At 41.7% G+C, this 26,643-nt stretch overlaps 2 protein-coding genes across 5 annotated transcripts; one reads left to right on the top strand and one right to left on the bottom strand.

Annotated features, from left to right (window-relative positions):
- The first annotated feature begins 2,126 nt into the window (after positions 1–2,126).
- MTERF2 (mitochondrial transcription termination factor 2) lies at positions 2,127–8,252 on the top strand. The gene is made up of 2 exons (XM_066319997.1): positions 2,127–2,174; positions 6,444–8,252. Exon 2 carries the CDS (start codon positions 6,458–6,460, stop codon positions 7,649–7,651), a length of 1,194 nt encoding a protein of 397 aa, XP_066176094.1. The 5' UTR covers positions 2,127–2,174; positions 6,444–6,457; the 3' UTR covers positions 7,652–8,252.
- Positions 8,253–11,362: 3,110 nt separating this feature from the next.
- TMEM263 (transmembrane protein 263) lies at positions 11,363–25,359 on the bottom strand. Of its 4 annotated transcripts, none has more exons than XM_066319999.1 (4): positions 25,277–25,359; positions 21,969–22,030; positions 16,773–16,842; positions 11,363–12,922 (listed from the first exon to the last, which is right to left on the bottom strand). In XM_066319999.1, exons 3-4 carry the CDS (start codon positions 16,834–16,836, stop codon positions 12,636–12,638), a joined length of 351 nt encoding a protein of 116 aa, XP_066176096.1. In that variant the 5' UTR covers positions 16,837–16,842; positions 21,969–22,030; positions 25,277–25,359; the 3' UTR covers positions 11,363–12,635. The 4 variants fall into 4 exon arrangements, with proteins under 4 accessions (XP_066176096.1, XP_066176095.1, XP_066176097.1 ...); XM_066319998.1 differs by lacking the exon at positions 25,277–25,359 and adding an exon at positions 24,450–24,591; XM_066320000.1 differs by lacking the exon at positions 25,277–25,359 and adding an exon at positions 22,952–23,099.
- Positions 25,360–26,643: the final 1,284 nt, after the last annotated feature.

Here is a 26,643-nt window from a genome sequence, read left to right as displayed (position 1 = left end):
CAACCCTGTCCACAATAAAAAATTCCTCCTGCTGTCCAACCTGAATCTTCCCTGGTGCAGTTTGAAGCTCTGTCCTCTCATCCTGTTTCCCCTTGCCTGGCAGAAGAGGCTCCATCTGTCACTGATGATCAAGGTTATGCAAAGGCCCCAGCCATGGTTAGAATCCCTTCTGGCTTGATCTTATACAAAATTTCTTTTTAAAAGGCGTAGCACGTGGAGACTGAACGGTTTTTGAGCACTGACTTTAACAATAGCATAAATAATGATGAGTTTTTCAGTTATCACTTTGTTGCATGTAGAAAAATCATAGTCCACAGGTCATCATTCTGATCCAAGAAAAACATAGGGGATCCAGTCATATATCCTTTGCCTCAACTCAGAGCTGGAGTAGTGGGGTCATTGTAAAGTCAGACACTATTTTCTCAATTAATACAAAGTACGGTCTTAGTTGCCTGCTGGTTTTTTTTTATTATCATTATTATTATTATTAGCCAAATATTCAACAAATAATTTTCAAATTAACAAGAAAAAGGAAGTTCAATAGTTAATGACTACTGTCCCTCAAACTCATTTGAATTCTGTAATTTTTGAACACACTGAAGAAGTAGATTCCTTATTTTCAAGGAAAGTCACTTCACAACACAGTTTTTATTTCAAACATTTAAATTGCTTTTTCATGCTCATCATGTGTCCTGCTACTTCCCCACAAGGCTGCCACACTGAAGATAGCCCTGAATAAAATCCAGCATCAACCAATCTGCCTTCTTGGGAATACTGAGGTGGAAACAGCCCTTCCTCACTAGAGCTTATGGTTTCATAAACTGCAGCCATGAAAATCATCAGTCTTTAAGCTGTTTGTGGCTACAAGCTAAATAACAACTGCAGTATGTCATTAGCATATCATTATGTCAAAACACTATTTGGCTCTATCTGGCCATGCCTTCTACATGAGACAGTTTGTTCTTGACTCAGAAGTGAGAGAAAGAACATATTAATGTATAATGAATATTGTATTAGGATATATTAATATATAATAGATGCAGACTCTATTCATTAAAATGTCAGATCTCAAGGGAAGACACACTCCAACTTAGTTGAAACAGAAAATAAAATGACAGTTCGTGAAGGAACTCATACAAGTAAACCTCTCTAAGGTGTTCTCTGGTGAATAACTTTTTTAAACAATACTGTGAATTTAGCCCAGACAGTGATTGCAAAAATGAAGAGAGTGGGGAGAAGATAGAATAAAAAAAAGATAACATAAAGGCACGAAGTGGAAAAAACATGAAGAAGCAAGTATACAGTACATTTTGTCTTACAAATCAGAAGCTGTTTTTTTAGATGCATGTTTTTAACATAATTGCACGCATTACATTCACAGACTTTGTTAACTGTTTTTGGAACAGCTGTTCGTTAGGAGACGAAGCCTGAACCCTGTTCCTAGAGCACAGTTTCTTTCTACAGCATTTCTCCATAAGCTCTTTTGCACAGAGCCAATACAGACGACTGAACATGTGGCTGACAAAAGAAGGGTTCGCAGACACAACAGCGGTGATTTTCACTCGGAAAGATGTGATTGTGCGGACTTGTAGTTAAAAAAATCCAAACACCTCTAGTAAAAGATCTCTAGTCTAGAAATCATTTATGTGGCTGCTGATTTGTTACTCTAGATGAGAAAAAAAAAAAGATGACAGAAGAAGATGGTTCTCTGTTCAATCTCCAATCTCTCTCCATCACAGTTCAATGAACTTCTGAAAAGCCTCCAGCAAAACAACATAAGCCCAATGACTACATGTGAATTTACTTATGTAATAAGGAAGTGGTCATACGAAGAAAATACACTGGTGTAACACAAGCCTCCCATCATGCCGTCGGTGTTACCGAATCAAAAGGATCATCCATCCGCTTCCCGTCAGAGCACGGGCACTCAGTCTGACTTTAAATGTCCCGTTCTTTGCTACTACATTACTTAGAAAAAAAAAAAAAAAGGATAACAATTTGTATTTACGCCACTACTTCTCTCTGCCAGCTGTTTTAACCCCACTTTTCCCAGTGCGGGCCTGCTGTGCAAGCGGCGCAGGCTGGGGCTGCGCGGGACGAACCCTCCCGGCACATGGTAGGTGCCGGCGCCCCCCGCGCGGCCGCAGTGGTGCGGTCCGGCGGCGGCGAGGCCGGTGAGAGCGGCGGGGAGCGCGGGTGGGGACGGGCCCGGGAGCGGCCGGGAACGGAGCGGTGTGCACAGGGTTAGTGCAGGAATCTGGGCTGGGAGGGGGCGTAGCTTTGTACATTGACGCGCGGTATGTGTTCACGCTTCTGCGCTTACAAAAATTTAATCCCTTGCTCTCACTGCCAGCGGTGATTTATTAAAAAAAATATGGATGTTGGTCTAATACCGATATCCAGCTATGACAAAGACTCTCTAACAGGTTGAAGTTAGAAAGTGTGTGTTTATTACGCCGGGCAGCGTGCGGGATAGCTCTCAAATACACACCGCAATTTACAGATGATCACAGGGTCTTTTTATGTACAAAAGTGTTGAATACCCAAAACACAAATGCATATTCATGACCCTGGTCCATCCCATTCCCCGCTTCGTATGGTAATTAGCCAAAAAGCAATTAAGCATGCGTAGTTTGTTCTTTGAAATGGGTCGGTGGTCCTTCTTATGGGATGTGGTCTCAAAATGATGGAGTAAGATGCGTCTTCCTCGCTTTGACTTTTTAACCTTTTAGTGTTGGTGACACCTGGATCCTGTTTTCTCAAGACTATCTGATTTATGATCACATTGTGTTCTTGGAGTCTATTGATTAAGTTGACAGGTCTCCTGATTTATCGGTTCCTTAAATCCGGCTTCTGTTAAAAAAAAAGGGACGTTTACCTCAACAATGTCTAGTTAGTAAAAGGGAAGTCTACGTCAGCAATATCTAGTTTAACTAAAGTCCTTAATTCTTCAAAATTAATATCTCAGCAGCACCCTCTCACCACCAAGTCTTAGAAGGGCAATAAGGAAGTGAGCTAACCTCGAAGTTACCTGTGATCCTCCTTGCACACCTGAATATACAGAGCCAAGGGGTGCTGTAAGTATCATTATTTCATTAGACTTCTATGTAAACCTTCTATGAGAAACAGAGAACATATACTGTGCATTAATGTACAAAACTGCAACCCCTCACCACCTAACTATTCCTTCACTAACCCTGTCTACACTGCTATCTTCTAGGTAGATACCTACTCTTCTTGTGGTTCACTCAAAGCTCAAATCTAGGCATTCAGTAGTTTCATTTAATTCTTTACAGCCTGCTAAGTTTCCCGTAAGGAGAATGGTCAGTCATACTGTTGGCCTTTTTACTGAAAGATTTTGTGAACAATCCAGCATGAGTAAAAGGTTGGGGCTTGCTAATTTTCACACAGTGATATTTGAGGTTTAAAACACACGTTCAGAAATTCACATGAGGGATAAATCAACCAGTTGATCATTGTATCTGTTTCTCATAGAAGGTTTACATAGTAGTCTCATGCAATAATGATACTTACAGCACCCCTTGGCTCTGTATATTCAGGTGTGCAAGGAGGATCATAGGTAACTTTCGAGGTTAGCTCACTTCCTTATTGCCCTTCTAACACTTGGTGGTGAGAGGGTGCTGCTGGCAGTGAGAGCAAGCAGCTAAGATGAGCTGGCTGGGTTTTTTTTTCTTCATCTTTTAATTGCTTTACAGTCCTCACAGCAATATAAGTATGTGAAAAGTTACAGTGAGGTCCTGCACATTAGAACATGCATTAGATCCAACAAGAGTTTTAAGAGAGCTCTGAATTCTTGAAAGCAGTTACATACCTTGGAAATGTAATATGGACTTGGAAAAGCATCAAATCATTACTCAGATCATCTTTGTTTCTATGACATTCAAATTCATTCGTGTTATTTTGCATGTTGTAGTTTGCATAGGGCTTTTTTACAGGGGCTCCTGAGTGCCCCACTCAAATGAGTTTTGGCAAATAAAGTTTTCCTTTCTTTTACAGTATTCTGTGTTTCTGATGATCCTCACCAACAGCAGGGACAAATTGACTACGATGCTGGACATTTTTACAAAATGTAAAGCCTCTTTTAAGTGAGTGTTATAACCACTCCCATGTCAGATTTTAGAAGAGCACAATTTACTGTATCAGAATTTTTTTAAAGTTCTGTAATAGTAAAAATTACAGTATTTTAAGGGACTGCATTACTCACAAGGCAATTTTGTTTAACAGCAGGGTTATGAACTAAAGTAAAAGTCATGGTTACTCTTCCACTTTGGACTTTGGAAATATTATTTGACATCCCAAACAATTTTAACAACACTTTGCTGGCCACTTCTAGCTAAGCTGAAGAATTAATGAAGAAAACTCTGATCCTTCAGAGATTTGCTTATTCTGACTGGACCCACTGAACTCAGCAGAACTACTCAGAGTGCTCAGACATAGGCAGTTGTTTCACTCCTGTGGAGGAGAGGTTTAGTTTGCAATCAGACTTTTTCAGGACATGGAAAGGTCAGCACACAAAACATCTGGGACTTACCTACACTTCCAGTACCTGCATTTTCCAGTGCTTTTGGAGTTTCTGGGAAAAAGAATTGTTCTGTTGTGGGGCTTGGTACAGCACTTGTGAAGTCATAAGGTGTATGAAGACAAAACCATCAGCCTTGGGGTTCTGACACAAGCACTGCAATTGGTTTTGCCTTAGAGGTGTGAAATAATACTGAAGAACAAGTTATCAATAAACAGCTTCTGTTAATAACATAAGTGTGCATAGAGGAAATTACATCATATTCTGTTAGTTTGTGAGGTAGCATCACAATAGTCCATCTCAGACGCAGGAAAAAAGCAATCTAAAAGAAAAGGTACACTTTCTTGAGATAAAGGGTTTACCTCTAGAAAACATTTAACCTTACCTGGCAACTAGAAAGAGGACCTACCACTAAAGTGCTCTAAACAAACCACATATTCTCTTAGAAGATGGGCTGTAAGGAAGATTCTAGGGCTCTTGTGCAGCTGTGCAATAGGTATCTTGGTCTGTTAGGCAGGAGATTAGACTGCATGATCATAACATTATTTTCTCTCCTAAGGGAAAAAAAACCCCAACGAAACAACTAACAACAACAAAAAGAAACAACCCCCAAACCCCTCCAAAACAAACAAACAAAACCCCCCAAAAAACCAAACCAAAAAATACCCAAATCCAAAAAAGCAAACCAACCAACCAACCAAACAAACCCAAACAAAAAAACCCAAACGAAAAAAAAACTGAACCCAAAAAAACCAAAGAAAAAAGTAATTTAACAATGCTCAGGTAGGTACTTTTTGAAGTGTGTTATACTTCGAGAGAGGTGAAAGCAACTGTCCAAACGTTCTCACTATCAGTTTGAGCAGTTTCAAGCATGTTACCAGCAGCAGCTATTTGCAGGAGTATTGTAGAGATCAGCACTTCTTCCTTTCCCAGTCAGTACTTCCAAAGGGTTGTTATGAGAACACCCCCCAAGAAGTTAAAGATATACTTGATTATCTCTTTCTTTGAATGCAGCGGCTCCTTTGCCCCTGCAGAGCAGGTGACAGTGCGTGTGCTATTGGTGATAACTGGGCAGCCAGTTTGAGCAAAGGTGAGGTGTGGGATTGGCCCTGTGCACTCCAGCACAGCCACACACCTATTCCACAAGGACTCTGCCTGTATATGAGACCTGCAGGCAGAAATAAGGCACTGGTACAAGGAGCAGCTGTAGCAAAGTACAGCTGGAATAGGTAGGTGAAGGCCTGGAAATGTTCCTGTGTACTTGCTTCCTCCTCCAAAATACCAGGGTGCTTATTCAAACTCAATTAACACAATCAGCTGGTGAAAAAACACTTACATAAAGGTTCGTGTGACTTTTTCCTCCCTTAATTACATAAAGAATGATTTCAGAATGAAGCTATGCATGAACAAATTGCTGCTGAAGCAGCACTGCGTGGTGGGTCTCTGACACATGAAAGAACAGCTCACACTCCAAGTAATGCCTGAGAAGTTAAAGCAAATACATTCATAAGAACTAAGAAAGATTTAGGCTGCCATTTTTGTTCATTTAGTGGGATTGCTGTCAAATGAGATTGCATGAATCATTTTCTTCATACAGCGTGAGCGATCTGTAATGCAGTAACAATGTTGGCTGCAAGAAATGGCTGACAGTTTGAAGCCTGTATGACTGTGGGCACTGATAGGGACAGAGCATTCCCCTACATCAGGTCTGTTGCATCCATGTTACTCTTCCAGTGATGTATCCATCAGAACATTAACCTTTCAAAAATATAGTCTTTCCCCCTGCTTTCATGTGAAAGCTGGATTTTGCACTAATAACAAACACCACTCTGGAGAGTAATTTCTTATGCCAATTCTGTCTACTCCTCAAATGTGTTTTCTTACAGTTGTTGTGTCTCTACAGGATTGACTTCCACGATGTTGAGAGGAGTTGCTCACGGTGCAAAAGACACATTCACTCTTCTGTTGGCAAGATCTCAGAGCTGTAACCCAGGACTGAAGTTTTCATCAGTACGGCCTGACATAGCAAACAGAAGCTTCCTAATACATTCCAGTTACACAACTGATACCAAGTCAAGAGAGGAAAATAAAAACACCCTCGAGAATCTCTACAGTTTGTCCATTGACATCACGAAGATACGCAGGCTGAAGGAATGGGTCCTTCTGCAGGAGGTGGCCTATGTTAAAGAAATTGCTGGAATCTTACAGGAAATGGGAGCAGATGAGACCACTGTAGCCAACATTATAGAACGCTGCCCTGAGGCAATTCTTCACACCCCAGCAGAGATAAACTCTCAAAGAGCTTTATGGCAATTAGTATGCCAGAATGAAAAACAGCTGATTAAATTAATAGAGCAATTTCCAGAGTCTTTTTTTACCACTGAGTATCAGCAGAACCAGAAGGCAAACATACTGTTTTTTCAAGAGCTGGGACTTAAGAATAATATAATCACCAGGTTCTTGACAAGTGCACCCAGTATTTTCTATAACCCTGTTGAGAAAAACAAAAATGTGATAGAGACATTACAAAGAAATTATTTAAATTTAGGCGGTTCTGAAGCAAATATGAAGATCTGGATACTGAAGCTATTGAGTCAAAATCCATTTATTTTATTAAATACTTCCACCGCAATCGAAGACAACTTGGAATTTCTCCAAAAGAATGATTTCACTGACCAGGAAGTTCTCCAGCTGCTGTCCAAACTTAAAGGCTTCATTTTTCAACTTAATTCTACCACTATGCAGAAGAGTATGCTTTTCTCCAAAAACATCTTCAAATGCAGTGATCAAGAGCTAAAACAACTAGTGCTGAAATGCCCAGCCCTTCTCTACTATTCTGTTCCAGTCTTGGAAGAAAGACTTGAAGGACTACTGAGGGAAGGAATTTCTCTAGCACAGATTAGAGAGACACCAGTGGTGCTGGAGTTGACGACACAAATTGTTCAGTACCGAATTAAAAAGCTCACTGCATTAGGATATGATATAAAGAGTGGAAATCTAGAAAGCTTGAATGGTACTAAAAAAGATTTTGAAGCCACTTATGGTAAAATACAATCAAAGAAGGAGAGACCAATTTTTAATCCTGTTGCTCCTCTACACATTGAAGATTAATTTGAATTCCAGTTATGGAAAAGCAAATTAAAAGGGAAGTTGGTTCTTTGAAGAGATGGAACAAAAGCAATCTTAATCAAGACTGTAGTCTTACACTGTACTTTGTCCAGGAGAGGGTCTTAGTCATTACTTCATTATACAACTGCAGTATTCTTATACTATCAAATTATATCATAGAAGTTATAGTTATGATAAAGATTACCTTTTTCTAAGAGTACCTCAGATGTGGTATTTTCTTAGCTGATAGGGCATTAACTGCTCTAGATTTTCAGCACTATGAGTGCACAGTCCAGCCTGTGGTAGTGATTAGCACAATTTTTTATCTGAGGAAGACAAAAGGAGGATTATTATTTTTCCAGCAGTGTTCATCAATCTGCTGGTTCACCGTCTTCAGGAAATGCTCTTGAAGTTCTTTTCCTTATTGCTGAAGTAGCTCTAGCTCCTGGATCCTGACCTAAAACAGACTTGGATTTCTTGGCCAGGAAAGCCCTGTCCTGAGCACAGGGGTGGGACATGATGGGTTTTTATTCATTGACTGCTATGGTGGGGCCCTAACGTATTTGTGTACAAACCATAATGCAAAGAAATTACAAGATGACAACCTTTACGTTTCTGAGATTTTAAAATTTACTTATTTTTTTAAAAGGTTTGGGACAGGAGGAAATACATTTATTGCTATTGTATAGTTCTTAATTTCTTCTAGCAAGGTTTGGGGACAGGAGAGATATGGGAGACTCAAGTCTCAAATGATGGTGGGAGGAAAGACAAAGTCATGCTTTTCTATTAGATGCAACAAAACTCCAGTCTGTAAGCCACTGGTGATTAAACATGACTACCAGATTTGCAAACAGCTGCAACAGTTTCTAAATATACAGGTGGCACTACTTCTCAGATAACACCATATGACAATTGGCGACAAGTGCTGGCTTTCAAAATAGTAACTATCAGCATTTAAGTTCTCTGGGGATTTGATTTCTTCTCATTTATGAGCTGTGAATGATAATATAAAATAGCAGCATCACTGACAGTCATCTCAATAGAATTAGGATCATCAGTGACTTTACTTCTCACTTTCCTAAGTAGCTATTGCACACGTATTCCCTCTTAACAACAGAATGAAGACCAGTTACACACCACTCTCACACCAGGCATTCTTCAAGATCATTTTAATACACATTTTGGGAGCAAGTCCAGGCTTCCGTTTCTCTAAAACGTGGTTTGTAATTGCTGAAGAAAGCTGGTGTTGAATTACTGCTCCAGAGGGTGGGCTGCAAGATGGTGATTTTATATAGTCTGCCACATTCTCTGCTGTTCTCTGGGGGAGGCCTGGCCACACCTGGCAGGAGCAGTGCCAAGAGCTCAACAGCTGAAGGTCTGACAGTGGGCACTCTGCAGGCAAGTGCAGACGTGGCAGGCGTTTCTGGGGGTAAATGCCACTCCTCCAGGAGCGTGTGTGACAGTGGCAGGAATTCAAGAACGGGATGTATCACCAGCATGAAAAAATTCTGGCTGTGCTACCAGGCTCTGTCTAGGCTGAATCTTTCAAAACACATTATCGTTTTCTAAGAGGAAACTGGGAAGACAGCTGTATTAAAAATTCACAGGAACTTGCCTTTGTCACTTTCTGACTGTCCTTCCCTGCTCAGCTGTTGAGCCGACCACAATATTATCTAAATTCAAAAGCCTCCTTCCCCTCAGACACAAAGGGGCATTTCAGCTCTCCAAAGCTCTTCCTAAGACAAGCTGTAACTGAGATCTCATTGGGAGCTTAGGAGGAAAAGGAATCCAAGACATAAAACTGTGTTTTCCCTGAATATTTAGTTCTAGCATTTCTACAGGTATCTGTTCTTACAAAGTCCTTGAAACAGCTTATTCCCATCACTTAAATAATTTCTAGTGGCAACAGAACAGGAAAAGGATGTATTTCCTTAACTAAGTCACAGCCTGAGTTATCACAACTCATTTTGCATTCTGAATGTTACAATTTCTCTTCCCCTTTCAAAATAAAAGCCTGAGCAAAAATGCTCTCCTTCTCTACTACCAGATGAAAATTCAGTCAATCCTTAACTCCTAACTCTATCTGGGGACCTATTTCTGTCTTCTTCATAGGACCCATTTACAATAAAACCTCAGGAAAGCTCCCAGTCACCAAAACACTGTATTGTTGGAATCCTCATCTTTTGTTAGTGACTGTGGACCAGCCTGTGAGTTAGCCTTTCACTACCTAGAGAGCAGTCAGGCATATAAGCTCCCTTCATAAACATTTCCCCTTTTGAAACGGGGACTGGGAAAAGCAAAGTGAAATCAAGCTACCACAAAAACAATCCCAAGACAAGAGAACCTCACTCCCCCAGAAAATTTCAGTTCGATATTCTATACAGCTCACTATGATCTTAAAACTGGTTATTCCCAAGTGTCATGGACCAGGGGAAAAGAAAATTAGTGCAAAGGATTTTGTGCTGTCTCTGTGCACAGCTTACACACTGAAATGACAGCTTTTGTTAAGAGCTGGTTGGTGCTAAATAGATAGAAATAAAAGACACTCCGGACCATGGTACCACGGGAAGATTTATACCTAAATATGCCTTTCTCCACAAAACTAAGGAAGCTTTCAAATGTCTGAAACAGCAACAATTTAATGTTTCACAGGTGCCAGGACAGAACTTGAACAAGTTTTTAAGATGAAGCAAATTTCATAAGTGAATGGAAAACACACAGGATATAGGAGAAAGCTCTTTGAAAACTAAAACCATATGCCATGTAAAAGTGTTTCAGTTACAAGACTCAAAGTAATAGCTACAGGATATGTTAAGAACAAAACATAATGAAGTATTGGCAACTCTCTACATACCTAACATTGCTTCTCTCAGACCACGCTTGTTTTGCTGCAAGTCTCATAGTTTAAAGAATGTAATAAACAAAAGGGTATGACCAGTTCAATATGCCCATTTTCAGAAAACCTGTTAGGAAGAGTTTGGGTTGAGCAGCACAAATGATCATTGTGCTCCAAACAGGTGACTCTTAAAGAGTTCTGTGGCAGCACTTGGGGGATATGGCTACAGTGGAAATTGAAGGAGAGCAGACTAAATCATATGCTGCAGCTAGATTGCCTCTGATATCCAGGCTAGCTCATTTCTAGAATTAACTGGTGCCGCCAAACCACACCATATTCTATGCAATTTGCTTTTGACAATAAAATAAAAACAACACCAAAAAACATTTAAAGTCTTCCATTTGTTGCATCAACTTACCTCATTACACCCAAGCAGCTGGTCCATGTAACAAGGAGCAGATGCCATTTCTTGGGTTTTTGCTCTCCCCACCACCCCAAGTTCCCAAGCTTACAAGTATGACAGTTCCAACATATATAATTTCTGATATAAAATAAAGTTGTTACAGAGTGCAATTGAAGTACCAATGGCTCAGAGAGACTGGGTGACTACAGTACCATAATTGAGACACGGTTTACTTTCAACACCCATGAACAGAGGACTGACTTTGACAAGAGATATGTTTTGGTTTTTTTTTTTCATTTTTAAAAAGTCCCCCCCATATATATTCCTTCTAATACAACTACAGCCACTGAAAAAGTAAGTGTACGAGTTCTCCATAAAAACACAAGTTTTTAGAAAATACTGCATTACAGCACAAACAGATGCCTTCCATGGGCTTCCAAAGAGGTTACTTATTTGCAAAACCAGTACACAAATAAAAGACCAGAAATGGTTTATAATTTAAGGCAACCTCACGCTGTGCCATTACAAGAGCATTTTGCCTCACGTGCTGCACATGTACAGATGTTCCCATTTGAGGTGTCTGGAATCTGTCAGTATACAAATTACTTGAATCACGTTGGGGTTTTTTTTTAAGGCCTCATCTCCTGTTTTTGGTTTGTTTTAAATAAAAGTATTGCATTTTACTCAAAAAAACAAAGTGAAAAGTACAAGAAATGTAGTGAAAATATCCTTGCGCTTGCTTAAACATAGCAAAAAGCTAACCTGGTGCATCACAGAGTTGAGAGAACAGCTTTTCTAGTTCTTCAGTGGTTTCCAGCTACACAAGAATTCCTAGCAATTAGATAGCTGTGCTAGATGACCACAAACATCAGCCCAGTTTCCACAGGCTGTCATTTTTTCTAGTGTCTGTAAGAAGTTTATTAGAAGCAAGTTCTTGCTTGCAGGAGATAGATGCATATTATTAAATACACCTGAGATGAAGCAATCATATTTTCAGTAAAAACTGATGAAGTTTCAGATATCAGGATTTATAGAGCCTAAAGCTCATTCTGTAAACTGAAACAACAGGAGAGTTCTTCACACAGCTTCACCTAGTAAAAAGATATTTTCTTCTAATAAGGCATTAAGTTAGTTTTCTCTTTATGATCCTTTCTACCATGTTGTTAAGCTTTTTCACTTCTATCTCCATTCTCCTTTCCAATTTCTGCACACCTCCAGTCTCTTTGCTCCAGTCTTCACTGGCTGAATGCAGTCAAGGATAGTTTACAGGCTGCCTGCAAATACAGGTTCATAACCAAGACTGGGTACGTCCAAGAGTGCTTTTACACAGCTGAAGGATCCTTAGCAGGAGATGTGGAAACCACTGAGAACAGTAACTGGCATCTCGCTGTATCGATGGCATTACAGAGACTACCCAGTTTCTACATTCACATTTTAGTCCAGAACTGCAGAAGATGTACAGTAAGTGACTACTCAAATATGTATTATTCCTTCAGATACGCTCACTTCTATGGTTATCAAGTGTAACATTTCACCAGATACAAAGCTTCAACCTAGGCTCTAATAAATCCTCATATGCTGTGCTAGCCAAGCTTCCTCTGTCCTTTTCAGATGAAATTGAGTTACTTCCACAACTCGTTAGAAGATAAAGTGTCTAAGACACATGGCTTCTCATGGTCCCAGTCTTAGCAGATTTTAGTGCCACCGATGCAATTTTCTGGAGAATCGAGTATGTCACAGTTCTAGTTTTAGTCAGACTTGTCCTTTTTCTTTCCTGTTAAAGGCACTTTACTTGCAACAGCAGATCCTACAGCTGTAACACCTCCAGCTACAGCAGAAACGCTTCCTTTGACTAGACCCACTCCCACAGAAGGCACAGATGTGACCGCTGTTTTGGTAATTTCCAAGCTCTTCCCTCCAATCCAAGCAACACCTCCAATTGTGGCACCAACAGCTCCCTTTGTGACACTGAAGAGGCCACCAGTCACACGAGAAAGCATGCCAGCCTGCTGCTGTGGGTGTTCTTTGAGTGAACCTAAGGGAAGAAACAACAAGCAAATCAATCTCAGCACCAGGATTTAAGCATTTTCAAAAAAGTGTTACTCCAAAGTAGTTCCTTTTCTAGCCTAACAACCAGTCCACACAGTCTATACTTACCTTGCAGGCTGCTTTTCTTGGATGCTCATACAACACACAGTTCCAAATAACAAACAACAGGGAAACCAAGGAAAGAGCAAGTGGAACCACAGTGGGCAGAGCTAGGGAATAAACAGACGTGAAATAAAGAGGTGAGGGAGTCAGGAGCAGAAAAAACATGCTTGGAGGAGGACAACTACTTTAGGAGGCAGCAGGAAAAAAAAAAAACAAAAAAACAACAGCTCTAGATTCATGGGAGACCTCTGTCCAGCCCTGCCAACACACTGACTTTTCACTGCAACATGCCTTAGGAGAACCAGCAGAACAGGTCTATCCCCAGTGTCCTTGCTGCCCACAACTTGCATCCAGAGCACAGATTCCGAGAGTCACGTCCCAGTACTCATCTACTGCAAGATGAAAACTAGGGTGAGCAACTTTCCATGCACGGCCAATGTGTTTGTGATAATGCCAAGACTGACCCAGGACTCGGAATTCATTCAAAAACTGTCAAGATCAGAGTTCCTACATGCATGGCTGGAATAATTCAAGCAAAAGATGCTACCTAAATGAGAGAATTTCCTACAAAGTTGACAAAAGAGGAAAACAAGGATACAGAATAGTGAAGCCCAAAGGAGTTGAAAATACTGCAAGTCCCTCCAGCTTACCTGTATCAATTTCTTAAATAGGAGACTAATGTAATAGGAAGGGTAATGGAAAATGCAAACATAAATGACAGCCTTTTACTTAAAGCCATGTAATACCCTTGCTGGTTCAATCTAGGCCAGCAGCTTTCAACATGGACATCTCCAGCAAAAATGCACTTCCAACACAAACACACAGACATCAGAATTTCTATTTACATACAGAAAGCCTTTAAAGCATGCAGAGTCTGCCATAAAATCCAGTGTTTAGGGATTATTCACTAGAGGATTCTTGTGAGGAGCGTAATAGAACTTGTAACAAATTTGGTCAGAAACTGTTTCACTTCCACTAAACCAGTTCACTATCATCAGGGTGAAATAGGAGTCGAGTTTCATCCTACTGAATTTTAAGCGCTGATTTCACTGAATCAGAACTGATGTAAGCAAGAAATGATCCATCATAACTAACTTTAAAAATAATAAAAGAAACAAATGTAATCTTTCTGTGGTTTTCTTTTTTTTTTTTTTTTTTTGTTTTTTTTGTTGTTGTTTTTTTTTTAACCTTACTTCAGGTCGTCAGTCCTTTGACATCTATGCTATTTCACAGGTGTAAATACAGAACGTGATGGTGTATAAATAACTTCTGGAAATGGCAGGCACATTCCATTTCCATCCTGTTTGCATTGTCCATGAGGTCTAGCAAACACCCAATGCTTGCTGCAAAGTTTTATTACCAGTTGATTTCTGTTCTAGGACACACATTCCCGGTCTCCTTTTTTCTAAATAGCATGGTTTTGGTCCAAAGAGTACCAGATTGTGCCTAAATCTGAGGAGATTGGCCCAGTCACTCAGACATGGTGCTGATAACACCAGAATTGTGGGCTGATCCCCACATGGGCCCTCCACTTAAGAGCTGGGCTCAATGATTCTTTAGGGTGCTTTGCAGCTCAGAATATTCTGTGATTTATGGAACACTGAGAAAATGACACAAGTTCCCTGTCCAGGAGTTGGCTCTACCAGGCTATCTTGCAGCCAGCTTCTGCTGAAAGGAATCCAAGAATGAACAAGAGTTTGAATGAACTTAGGTTGCAAAGGTTGGTGCCATTTGCAGGGCAGAAAATACAGCATTAGAATAACACTACTCATATAAAGCAGGAGCACAAAAGCTTCCTCCACACATTCTTTAAAGCCTTTGGGCACCAAGCTTGTTGAGTGTGATTTGAACAAACTACAACTGTTTCTATCTTTAGGGAAATTTGTAAACTGGTTTTGGAATTGAGCCTTTTCTCTAAGGAGTATTTTGGCAGCCTGTTCAGAGAGATGATCTTGCCAGCATTGACTAGGATCCCTCCATCCACATTTGGCCATCTTTCTATGACAGTGTAAGTGTATCATGTTTAAGGCCTCGCACAACATTCAAAATAGGGCTGCTTTTCAAGGGGTCTTCCAATATTTTAACTAAACTTGTAAGACTTGAAGAGTGCAGATGAACCAGAACAAAAAGGAAAAAGCCTTTTCAAGGGTGGAGTTTACATTAAAATGAGCTGTGCTTCATTCTACTCCCTCTAACTACACCAACTTTCTCCAGCTCTTTAGACTTCATTTTCCAACTAGTTACTGTCATACTGAAAGAAAACAACACACTGAAGAAAATAAGTCTTAGCTGCTCACAGATTTTTAAATAAAACTTTGGAATAACCATGATGATCCAAGTCTGCTGGTATGCTCCGAACCTGGAAAACCTAGTGAATATTCTAGGAAGATAAAGAAGGCTCACTTGTTTCACTGCCTTACTCAGTAAAGAATCAGTTCTAGTTCTCAGACCACTGTTCACTTTCCATACATGGTGTTTAACACATATAAAACACAATTAAATCTTTAAGACAAAAAAACCCCCTAACAACTAAGCAAGCAAAACCCAGCCTTAAAAATTAGACTGGAGATAACACATTAGGGTATAGCTTCCAATCAGCCATTTGCTATCAGAAATGCTTCTGGGATCTTAACACCAAAACAGCAAGATTTTTTTTTGTGCTCGCATCATGCTACTACAAGTATAATAGAGCTGAAGAATTACAGTGCCATGAAAACCTATTTTTCCCTTTCCTCTCATTTTCTACTTGTGTTCCTTGCCTAATGGTTGTTAAGAATAGAGTGAGCTACTCCAATCCTTTCTGCTACAGTTAGTGGAAAATACTGCTGTTCAAATGAAGTGAATTGTTCGGTTATACAATATATAAAAGCTGAGGTGGAAAAAAAAACCCAGACCAACAAACAGAACTTTAAAGGGCCATTATAAACTGAAGAGCAATGAATCGAGAGGAATCATGACTCACTGACCTCTACATCCAACACATTTGGTTTTAAAGCAAGAGCAGACAGAACACAGACAACCTATATGCCAAGAATGGCTTTTCATCTACTATGTTTCCAGTCACATTATTCAAACAAGACTCTGCTCAGTCCTGCCAGTCCACAGCTTGGAAGAAATTCTGCTCATTTGCAACTGCATTTCCTCTGCAGATCTAATATCCAGCTTAACATTCACTTGGTTCAGGAGACCATGATGTCACTGCATTAACAAAGTCAAGTGCATGCTTATTTTTATGAAACCATGAGATTGTGAACAGTTGGAAGCAGTTGTTTTTTGTACGATGGAAAACAATCTCCAGAAGCAGTAAGGAAGTTTTGTACATTTTTAACACATCTTGCATAAAAGTCACATGCACAATGAACACAGCAACATGCCCAAAAATGAAGCTGGGATCTTTCCATCTCACATAACGAATGACAGAAATAAACATCCATTAGACCAGTTCATATCTCTGGAAACTAATCTGCAAATTAAGTCCTTCGGTAACTGCCCATCTTCTCTATAATGTATAGGTACAGTTGTTTACTCAGTTACATTCAGTGGCCTTTTTGTAATCAGGATAATGCAGAAGTGAACAATAACTCAGGCCCATCTCATCCCAGGGCTGGTTTGTTTACTGTTATGTGAAAGAAAAAAAGTTTAAGTGTTAAAGTGTTCAGCTTGTAGATCCATTTTTTAAAGACAGAAGTGAACTTCTGATGAATTTACTTCATATAATGAAAACTAAAACATACCTTCTGGTGGTTCATCATGAACGTACGATGCAACTTCCTGTTGATTTCTGTCCATTTGATTCATTATTGCCTAAAAAAAGAAATTGACATGTGCTATACATCTTTCCCAGCAAAGCACAAATGTAATCCATTAATCCAAAATTCAAGTAGATTAAGTTCCACAAAGAGAACTTCTTTTTCGTTATTAGACAAGCTAGCAGGTCCTGTCAAATTGCTCCTATTTTTATTATTAGACTGTGCTTTTGCATTCTTCAACCACACTCAATACTTAAAAAAAGAGCCCTCCATCACGTGAGCAGGCTTGGTGAGAGCTGCCACACTACACCAAGTGCATCTCAAACCTAAAAAAGCAATCAGGAAGACAAGTAGGAAAACAAAACAGCTACTGCCATGCAACAGCTTATGTTTAAGTACTGAAGAATAAAAGCCTAGTGATCATAAAGGTGGTTGCCAGTAGAGAAACAACAGCAGCATGTCTGTGAGATCTGCTGTACCTCGAAAGCTATTTAAAAATGCCAAGTCCTTGCAGCATAATTTGAACAAATGCCACGAAAACAAGATGGAAGAACAGCAACAGAAACACACGATTTATCTTGTCACAGAACTGCACAAATGGTGCAGTGATAGCAGCAGAACTAGACTGTTTGAATCCTATGCTGACTTTCCAATGTAAACATATCAGGGAAGATTTCTTTAACCTCAGAATTGTTTCCTAAAGCAGCTCTAGAGCAGCAGTCCCTGACAGGGGAAGCATAGGAGAAAGCTCAATCAGCAGCTCTGCTTAAGAGAATTTTTCCTCTAGAGGGGAAAAAAATAATAACCAGTCCAGGTTTTCTTCCTGCTTTGCTCCCCCACCAAAGCATGCCTTGATATTAAGTCCTGCCTCCTCCCTTGAGTCCTCCTGCTAATCTTGCTTTCCCTTCTCAGCGAGCACCAAGGTCAGAAAAAGGAAAAACAAGTCACATTACACCCGTCAGCATCCTTCTCTCTTTTTGCTGGTGACCTCTTAGTTCCCTTCGCTCTGCACAAATCTTTAAATCATTTCATTTTAAAGCATCAGAAAAATAATTCCTGCTTCTCTTGCCATGCCTAGATCTCTCTGTACGTGCTCTGGGTGAGAAAGCAGTGGCTGGGATCTGAAGAAGGAATGCAGAGGCAGAAGCAGGTGGGAAGACTCATCTGGAAAACAAGAGCTAAAACCCTCACAGTATTATTATGAAGTTAAAACATCACGATAAAAACTGGCACCCACATACTAAATCATGGATCTTTAGATGAGAAGCAAGTCTAAATTGAATAATAAAGAGTCCTTCCAATCAGCACTAAGGGTATCAGTTCAGGGCTCAGAAAACACAGGTACCTTTACACAAGAAGCTGAACAGGAAAGCAAAAATACCTATTACCAGGATGGCAAATTTGATGGAAATGCTGAACAAGTGCCACTCGAAAGCCAGCAATCCAAACATACTAGCTAAGAAATAGGAAAGTATCATATGATATTCCAAGATGAGAGGAAACTCAATGATCATCAAAGTCCAGCTCCTGGCCCTGCACAGGACAGCCCCAAGAATTACACCTGAGAGCACTGTCAAAATGCCTTTTTAGCTGTCAGTTCCCTGGGGAGCCTGTTCCAGCGCCCAACCACACTCTGGGGGAGCCTTTTCCCACTGTCTACCCTAAACGTTCCCTGACACAGCTTCATGCCATTCCCTTGGGTCCTGTCACTGGTCACCAGAGACAAGAGATCAGTGTCTACCCCTCTGCTTCCACTTGTGAGGAAGTTGCAGAGTAGCAACACATCAAGTTGGGAGATGCAAAACACATGAGGGCAAAAAGGCAATTTTAAAAAGTATCAATTATAGAACTCCTTGTTATTTTATTTAATCACAAATAAGGGGAAGGAATTTTTTCAAAAAGAACCTGACCAATCACAGGGAGCAAATGAGGACAATCAGGTTCTGAGGAAACACCTGAATCAGACACATGACTTCTTTGCATTCATCTAATGCAAGCTGGAAGAAATGGAAGATTATCATCCTCACTATATGAAGTTCCATGTAGATTTGTTGCTTTTTTCCAACTTGAAATAATATAAAGCATTGTAAGAAAGAATAGACAGAAGAAACTGACAGGCCTGACATTATTCAATCAAAATATCTGTATCAAGATGAAGCAGCTATGTTCCTAATTAACACATGGCCATTTCAGTTATGAAGATGATTACTCTGCCAGGAATGTGGAAGGAGTTTAACCACTACTTTAGGGAAAGTCCTAAAAAGAGTAAAATAGAACTCAGAACCCAGCAAGTCTTAATTCAAACAAAGGAACGAAAACGTGATCAAAACAGTTTTAAAACAGACTCAGTGGAGACAAATGAGTTAAGCCAGAGGTAAACTATTTTTTATAAAGAACTACCTCCATGAATTTATTTGTATCTAGACAGCATGTAACTCCTTAAAGAGCACCAGGTGAAATTGCTTCTTTGAGCTTCCAAAATGTTTCTGTAAACAATCCTATGTTAGATATTCAGAAAAGTTATCTCATCTTAAGAGGACAGAGAAAACACTGTCAGGGATTATCAACAAGTTTAGAGGGGAGTTGGAGTAAGTTACCAGTTTTGGACATAGGTAGAACACTAGAAATCATCACAAGACTTCCCACAAGGTTTAGCATTTTCTGCTATTAAGAAGGTACTGGACACAGCATCACTAACAGCAGACACAGCCCAGATGAAGCCCCTGAAATCTGTTGTACATGACATAATACCAGTGTTTAATTAAGATAAGACTTATCCAATAGAAAGAGTTAGACTGGCAGACAAGACAGGTAAGGATTGCTTTCATAACTATTCACAGTTTAGTTTAGACTGTTAGATTTGGTTTCAGTTCCTGCAAAGCTAAATGAGCAAAGCATAGCAGGGGAATTTCACAGCAGAGTTTCTAGCCTAGTTAAAAAGAAGTATATTAGAAAAAACAAATAGCAGCATATATAAAATCACAGCACTTTATACAAAAAGTGGTTCAGATTAGGCAGTCCTTCCCATTACCTTTCCTAGAACCTCAAGGTCACATAATTGTTCATCCCAAGGTTTTCCTTAGAAGTTAAATATGAGTATTACACAACATACATAATCACATGCACTGGTTTAACACAACTGCAACAGAAATATTTCATGCCCTTGCAATTAGACAGACCTCAGTGGTCTTTCTTCAAGCACTAGCAACCTGCTGCTGTCAGGCCCCAGAAGTCCGTGGAGAACTGCACACACCTGAGAACAGCAGCTAAGGCAAGTAAGTCTCTGTTGGTAGGACTGAATTTGTTCTGCACAGAAGGGAGCCTTCAGGGGTTTGCAGATTAGAAAGATGAAAACTACTGTTTGATGGGTGGTTCTGCAGGTGCCTGAAAGCACTCCAGGGATGCTAGGTGTGTGGATGATCCTGAAAATCTCTTCCAACCTCAGTGATTCTATGGTGCTGGAAGAGATGTGCCCAACCAGCCTGTATCAGGTTTTACTCATGGTTCTATGGTATCAGCACAAGTGAAGACAGAATCACACCACTGCCAGAAAAGGCTCACAGCCTGACCCGAAATACAATTTGGCACACAAAGCACAACTCAGATCCTTTTGTTTTTCTGCAGAAGCTTTCCAGGAAATCCCAGAATCAGCATCCAACAAAGGACTTCTACAGAAAACTTTCAAATATCTACATTACACTTTGCGTTATGCATCTTTGTATCCAATTTAACACATCAGGAGACTTGAAGGCTCTGAAAAGTGATGCAAAAATCCTGTGTACTGAACAGGGTGCAGCGTATCTGGTGAACAGGATATGCACAGGAGCATGTTTTAAACCTGGCTCCCTTCCAAAGATTTAAGATCTGTATTTCTATTGACTAGAGGTCAAAGGCCTCGAATAACTGCTTGGTAGCAGATTACTTCATGCACTCTTGAGAGTAAGAGAGCAGGAATGCAACTTTTTTCTTGAAAAAAAGATAGAAAAACAGAAACCACTTACCTACATTTTACATAATACCATGGAGGTAAAAGCACTCAATGCCTCCTTTGTCTATTAAGACCTAGGCTTGTTTTTTTGGTTTTTTTTTGTATCTCTGCTTTGCACCAGAGTCTCCCAGTTACCAGACTGCAGTGTATCCTAAGGGAGGATCCTGTTCAAGCTTTCCCCTGAAGATGCATCCCCATGAAGAAGAGAAAGCAAAGTTCATGAGACACAAGACAGATTACAACTCAGCTGAAACTGAAGGCAGTGACCTGGAGATGCAAGTTTAACACTTTGGTGCAGTTAAGTCATTCAGACGTGCTAGAGGCTAAGGAACTGTGGAAACTTGGGAGCTGCAGATTCAAAGTCCCCACTATGCACTGAATCATTAGTCACAATGATTACCAGTACTGCAGGCATACACAACAAGGCAAATATTTATCAGAAACCTGAACTTTGGAACCCTTCTCATATGTTTTCAGAATCTTCTTCAAAGCACACTTAGACTAGCTAAAGAAAAAGAAAAGAAGAAAGCAAGCCAAGATATCTTTCTTTTGCATTTTCAGCCTGTGATGCCAAATTCACTTGTGTCACTGCAGAAAAGCCTCCAGCTTCATTTAACATCTTCACTAAATGATGAGACAGAATCTCCATGAGCCCCAGCAAAACTCATAGGGACATTCATAAAGCAGAAATCCATCTGGCAAATTCCAGTTTCCTTCTTAATCTGTGTTTTCTCATGTCAAGAAGTGGAAGCAAAGCCACATCTTAAAAGAGATTTCAAACAGGGATAAATATAAACTACTTCTTGGGGATTTTTTCCCTTATGCTTATGAAGATGCTATTCATTCAAGAGATAAGGAACAACTTCTCATCTTTCTTAACAATACATGAAAATAAATTGTTGCCTTCATAAAAAAAATAAAATAAAAAGATGGAAGCCACTCAACTGATTTGATAGGAAACACACATCCGTATTGTCAGAATATGAAATACATAGAAAGCTTAAATGTTCTACATTGTTGTAAAAAAATAAAAAAGGAAATTGTTTAGAAGAGTGTTTTTAATTCAAGAGCTATTTGTAACATTAAGAGTGTTGTAAGACCTTGGCTGAATCAAAGTGCCAAGGAGCTCCAGAAGTAATGGCACAGCTACACATACATTCACATCAAAGCTGACTGAAATAGAACTTACTCACCAAATATATTCCTTTGTGAAGATTTCTAGTTAGTTGTTTCCACAAAAATATTCTGCATACACCTATGAGAAAGGCAGAAAATTAATGACATCTTAGGGAACACTGACTGTCACATACGTGTGACAGGGGCGTACAGTGGGAATCAGGAATGCAAATCCTCACAGTATGGAAGAAGCACACTTGGTATGGCCTTTAAGATGCCAAATTTTAATAGATTCATGTCACCAGAACACCAATTCCTTCTGGGCAATGAAGATAATTTTACTTGCTCCATGTGCTGCCATGAAGACTGCTATGAAGCACAATAATCCATGTGAAGACACAAATGCTCCTGAATGAGCCTGCACACAGTAATTTGTGTCAAGTTTTAGTCTTCCATTGAGAAGTGGGTTCTAACCTCACAGACATGTGCAACTTCCCAAGTTTCAGCAGATGCTATTGGTGCCTTTCTGACTTTACAGATAAAAAGCCCTTCTGTCTGAGCACAGCAAACCTGGCCCAAGCAGCAGCCAGTAAAAACTGCCTTGTTTCAGTGCCTCTACTCAGATATTTGTGGGCAGCAATGAAAGGACCCAAGGACGGGGCCAATTTCAGGTAGCAGCTTAATGCTGCTCCAGACAGCTGCAGCAGCAGAAGCCAGTGCTGGAACTTTCACCTGACAGAGCTTCAAACAAACCCATCACCCTGTCTTGTTCCACCACAAAAGAAGTTATCTTCCTTCTGGCCTCCAGCTATGCAGGTAGAAAGCTTGGCTACAGAGCTGATGGAAAACAACTCTTGCCACATGCACAGCTCTTCTTTCCCCTCTTTCAGCAGCTTCAGCAGATTTCTGAATTAACCTGATGTATTTCACGCACATGGAAAAAAAAAAAAAAGTTTTTAGGTATGAAAAGTTTAGGAAGTAATTTTTTGGAAGAGCAACAGCACTCTACTCTCCAAATTAAACAAGGAAATAAGCATGAAGCCAAAAAAGGTAATCCCACCTATGGCTGCTTTCCAGGGTGTTGCTCCAAGCTGCACAAGCAACCCCTTACTATCAGCTTTGCTGCCTTAGTCCTTAGATTAGGGCTTGTAAGGTGTCACAGGCAATTGTGCTCAGTGCTCCTAGTTCTCTCAGACACAACCCTCAGAGCACAGCCAACATGGAAACGTGTGCTTCAGTTTGCTACTGCAAAGGAGAGAGCTGACTGAGGCTCTGCAAGAAGAATTGGTGCTAAAAGCACTGAAGTACAAAAACAAATCCAGGCATGTAGAAAGCATGTAGCTAAAAACCAAGAGCGCAGCTAGTGTTTCAACAAGCCTTCAGTATAAAACCCAAGTTTCAAAATTCAGATTTATATACAAAGCAAGACTGGCTCGGAAGCAAGCATGCTGTGAAAAAAAAGACAGCATTTTCAAGTAAAGACCACAAGAAGTTGATCAGAAGTTTCCAAGTGTGAACCACGATTTACTTCCAGGCCTACAGCAGGATGGGCTACAACTTCCACCAAAAGAAGATGCCATAAGCAATGTACCTAACAGGCTCACAGTATGCAGGGTACTGAACACAGCTGGGAAGGTTAATGTTGTGCATCTGTATTAAAAACCAAACACACAGCACAGTTAAAAGCAAAAGAGAGGTATAATACCTCCTGAAAAAGCCCCTCAACGCTGCCCAGGACACTACTACATCATATCTACCATGGATGGAGAATCCACCATTTCTCCATCAATGCCAACTAAAATATAGATCAGGGTCCAGAAAAGGCTCTGTGGAACACCTGATGTTGGCAATCAAGTTTTCTCTGATTTCTCTTTACTCAAAGGTGGCATGAACCAAAATTCCCCATTTCTACTTCTCCAAAACTGGTTCCTAAGAAATACACGGTAAATTCCAGTAAGGTGCATGGCACAGCTTCATAAAGACCACGAAAACTCCATTTTACCAGTTTTGTCATCCTCTGCCTCCTCTTAGCTTAGTTTTCAAAAGAGGCTTTCCCATTTCTTTTTAACACTTGCTTAATGCCTGAGCTCCAGATCAGTCTCAGACCTCCTTTTCCAGACAACCCTCAAAGACAAAAACCTGACTGTGCCTAACAGCCAGTGATATAGCAGCTTCTGCATTTCCCTTGCCATCTCTGCTAGTAAAATAATCTTTCCCTAGCACCCACCACATGTTTGTTGGCTCCTACCTGACATTTAGACCTGGTCACTTGCTGGACAATGACCACTTTTCAGTTTGCACTTTTGCAGCGCTGTCTATTTCTACATTGAGGAGGCAACACCAACTTTTCTGACTATTTAAGCACAGTTTAACAGAAAGTTTTACATGATGTGCTGGATAATGTTTAGTGAGAAGTCTTAAAACTGATGGGCAGACAAACCAGTACTTAGATGCTAAATTAAGGTACCTCGTACATGCTCCTCCAGTTATACAGGGGTATGCTGCCTGAAACAACACAGTGGACACACTGAAACAAGTCACAAGCACTCGGTATTTACCTTCCTTATGGAGAATCATCCTGATTCGGAGTTCTCATTTTCACACCAATTAAATGAGCAGAAGGAAGCATTTAATTGCATCCACAGAGCCTGTCTCTGAGATGACACTGTCCTCTACAATGACCAGAACCAGGAATACAGCTAAAATCACTTCATTTCCAAGTCACAGCACATAAACGCCTGCCTAGATGAATGTGAAAAGCTAAGCCGGTAACAAACAGTTCACCAAAAAACCTCTCCATCGAGCTGGACTTGAGAGACGCACATGAAACAAAGACAACGTTACTACAGCAAACACCCCAACACACAAAGCTTAAAAAGAAAAAAACCTGAAACAAAGCTTCTCCTGGCTCGGATAAATTCACGGGGGAGAAGAAGACCATCCCGGAGCCAGGCCGAGACGAGCACGGCTCCCTCCCGGCGCCGGTGGCGGCAGGGCAGAGCAGCTCCCCGTGCCCTCGGTCCCGCACCGCGGAGCCGCCCGTCCCTCACTCCGGGGCGGCCGAGGCCCCGCAGCCCCGCCGCGTCCTCCCCCGGCAGCCACCCCGCCGCTCCGGTCCCCGGCCGGGCAGCGGCGGCATCCCGGCGCAGGGCGGCGGCACTGACGTGGCAGCCAAGGCCGCGGCCCTCCCGCCCCGAGCCGCGGCAGGGAGCACAAAGGCGGCCGCGCTGTGCCCGCGCCCGGGGCAGGTGGCGGCGGCTCCGCATCCCTGACCCGCCTTCCCCCCTCCAAGCCGCCCTTTCTCCGCGGGGAGGCCGGTCAGAGGTTGCCCGGCCGGCGGGCGTGCAGCGGCCGCTCACGGCTCGCTCACGGCTCCCTCACTCACCGCACAGCGCTCACGGCTCGCTCGGGCTCCGCTCAGACTTTACTCCTCCGCCCGTCCCCGCTGCCGACGTGGCGCCCGCCGCCGCCCGCAGACCCCGCCCCAGCGCCCGGCCGGGGTCCGCCGCCGCTCCCGCCCCCTGCCCGCCCCGGGGGCGCCGCGACCCGCCGCCTCCGCCTCCCTCAGGGCGGCCGCGCCCTCCCAGGGCCTGCCCGGGCCCTGTGCCACCCCCTGCCCCCAGGGCGCCTTCTTCCCCCGCGGCCGGGCGCCGGCGTGAGGAAGATGCCGAGAGGAGGGAAGGGTGCCGGCGTTGCTGCAGCTGACCCAGATGCCTCGGGGTGCAGGAGGTCGGCTTGTGGCGCTCAGTTGGGCCGCTGAGAGGTCCTGGTGCTGAGATGAGCCCTTTTGGGGCACCCTGCCCGTGTGTTGGCACAACGGGGAGGCTGCAGAAGCTCTCTGCAGCACAGTCCGGCAGGGAGCTGCACCCAGTCCAGTGCCAGCGGGGTCTTGTGGAGCCACGACACTAATCCTGAGTGTGCTAAACGATCCACATTTATGTTAAGCATTATTTATATTACAGCCTTTATCCCAGCTACTATTTAAGCGAGCTGAGCTTCTCACATGGCACGTGTAGGGAATAAATTTGTGGTAACCATGGTTTAAGGGCATGGCTTTATAGGTAACTGCACCAATGAGGATAGCTGGGTAAAGAGAGGTTTTCTGATGCTCACCCCCTTCTTTGGGACATCTCCATGTACGTTTCTAGGGACTCCTGGGGGTGAACAGTGACTTTCAAGTTTGTTGGACAAGGAAATGCCAGATGGCCAAGGGAGGCAGGAAAGTCACAGTTACTTTGAGTTTAGAAACAGAAGTGCACTCAGCAGCACAGGACTATTGAATACCCTACTGAATGCTTCACAAGTTCAGAAAAGTTGTATAGGCAAAATACCACCTCTGCTTCCTCTTTCATTTTTGCATCAATGTGACCCCATCAGAGCAATGCTGCATGGGTCCAGAGGGGTTTACTGATAACAGGGACTTGGTGTTCCTGACCTGCTTAACGAATAACATCCATATTCTCTCTTTTGGATCTGACTGGGTGAAAGCATCAATGTGGGAGAATCCAAGTGAAAAAAAAAAAACAAGGGTGGTGTCTGGTAGGAAGCATACCATGGATTCTGTCAGGATACGGGAGACACACAGTGTGCATGGATTAGTCATGCTCTTTGGAAACTATACTGCACAGACACACAGGAGTTCTACTCTTGATTTCCATCTGGGAGGCTGCAACTCTCTGAGCTCAGTGTTTGCAGAGAGTGTTTACTATTGAGTGTTTACCTGCCTGGTTCTAATAGACGGTACCTGCAACT

Source organism: Sylvia atricapilla, chromosome 5 (genome assembly GCF_009819655.1).
Source record: "Sylvia atricapilla isolate bSylAtr1 chromosome 5, bSylAtr1.pri, whole genome shotgun sequence".
Classification (NCBI taxonomy): Eukaryota; Metazoa; Chordata; class Aves; order Passeriformes; family Sylviidae; genus Sylvia; species Sylvia atricapilla.
The sequence above is the reverse complement of the archived record's forward strand: the minus strand, read 5'-3'. Positions and strand labels throughout refer to the sequence as shown.

Coding starts and splice junctions, on each gene's coding strand:
- MTERF2 (XM_066319997.1), top strand. CDS start 6,458: ATGTTGAGAGGAGTTGCTCACGGTGCAAAAGACACATTCACTCTTCTG.
- TMEM263 (XM_066319998.1), bottom strand. Junction 16,843..21,968: donor TTCACAAAGGAATATATTTG/GTGAGTAAGTTC, acceptor TTCTTTTTTTAG/GCAATAATGAATCAAATGGA. Junction 12,923..16,772: donor TCATGATGAACCACCAGAAG/GTATGTTTTAGT, acceptor TTCTTCCCTTAG/GTTCACTCAAAGAACACCCA.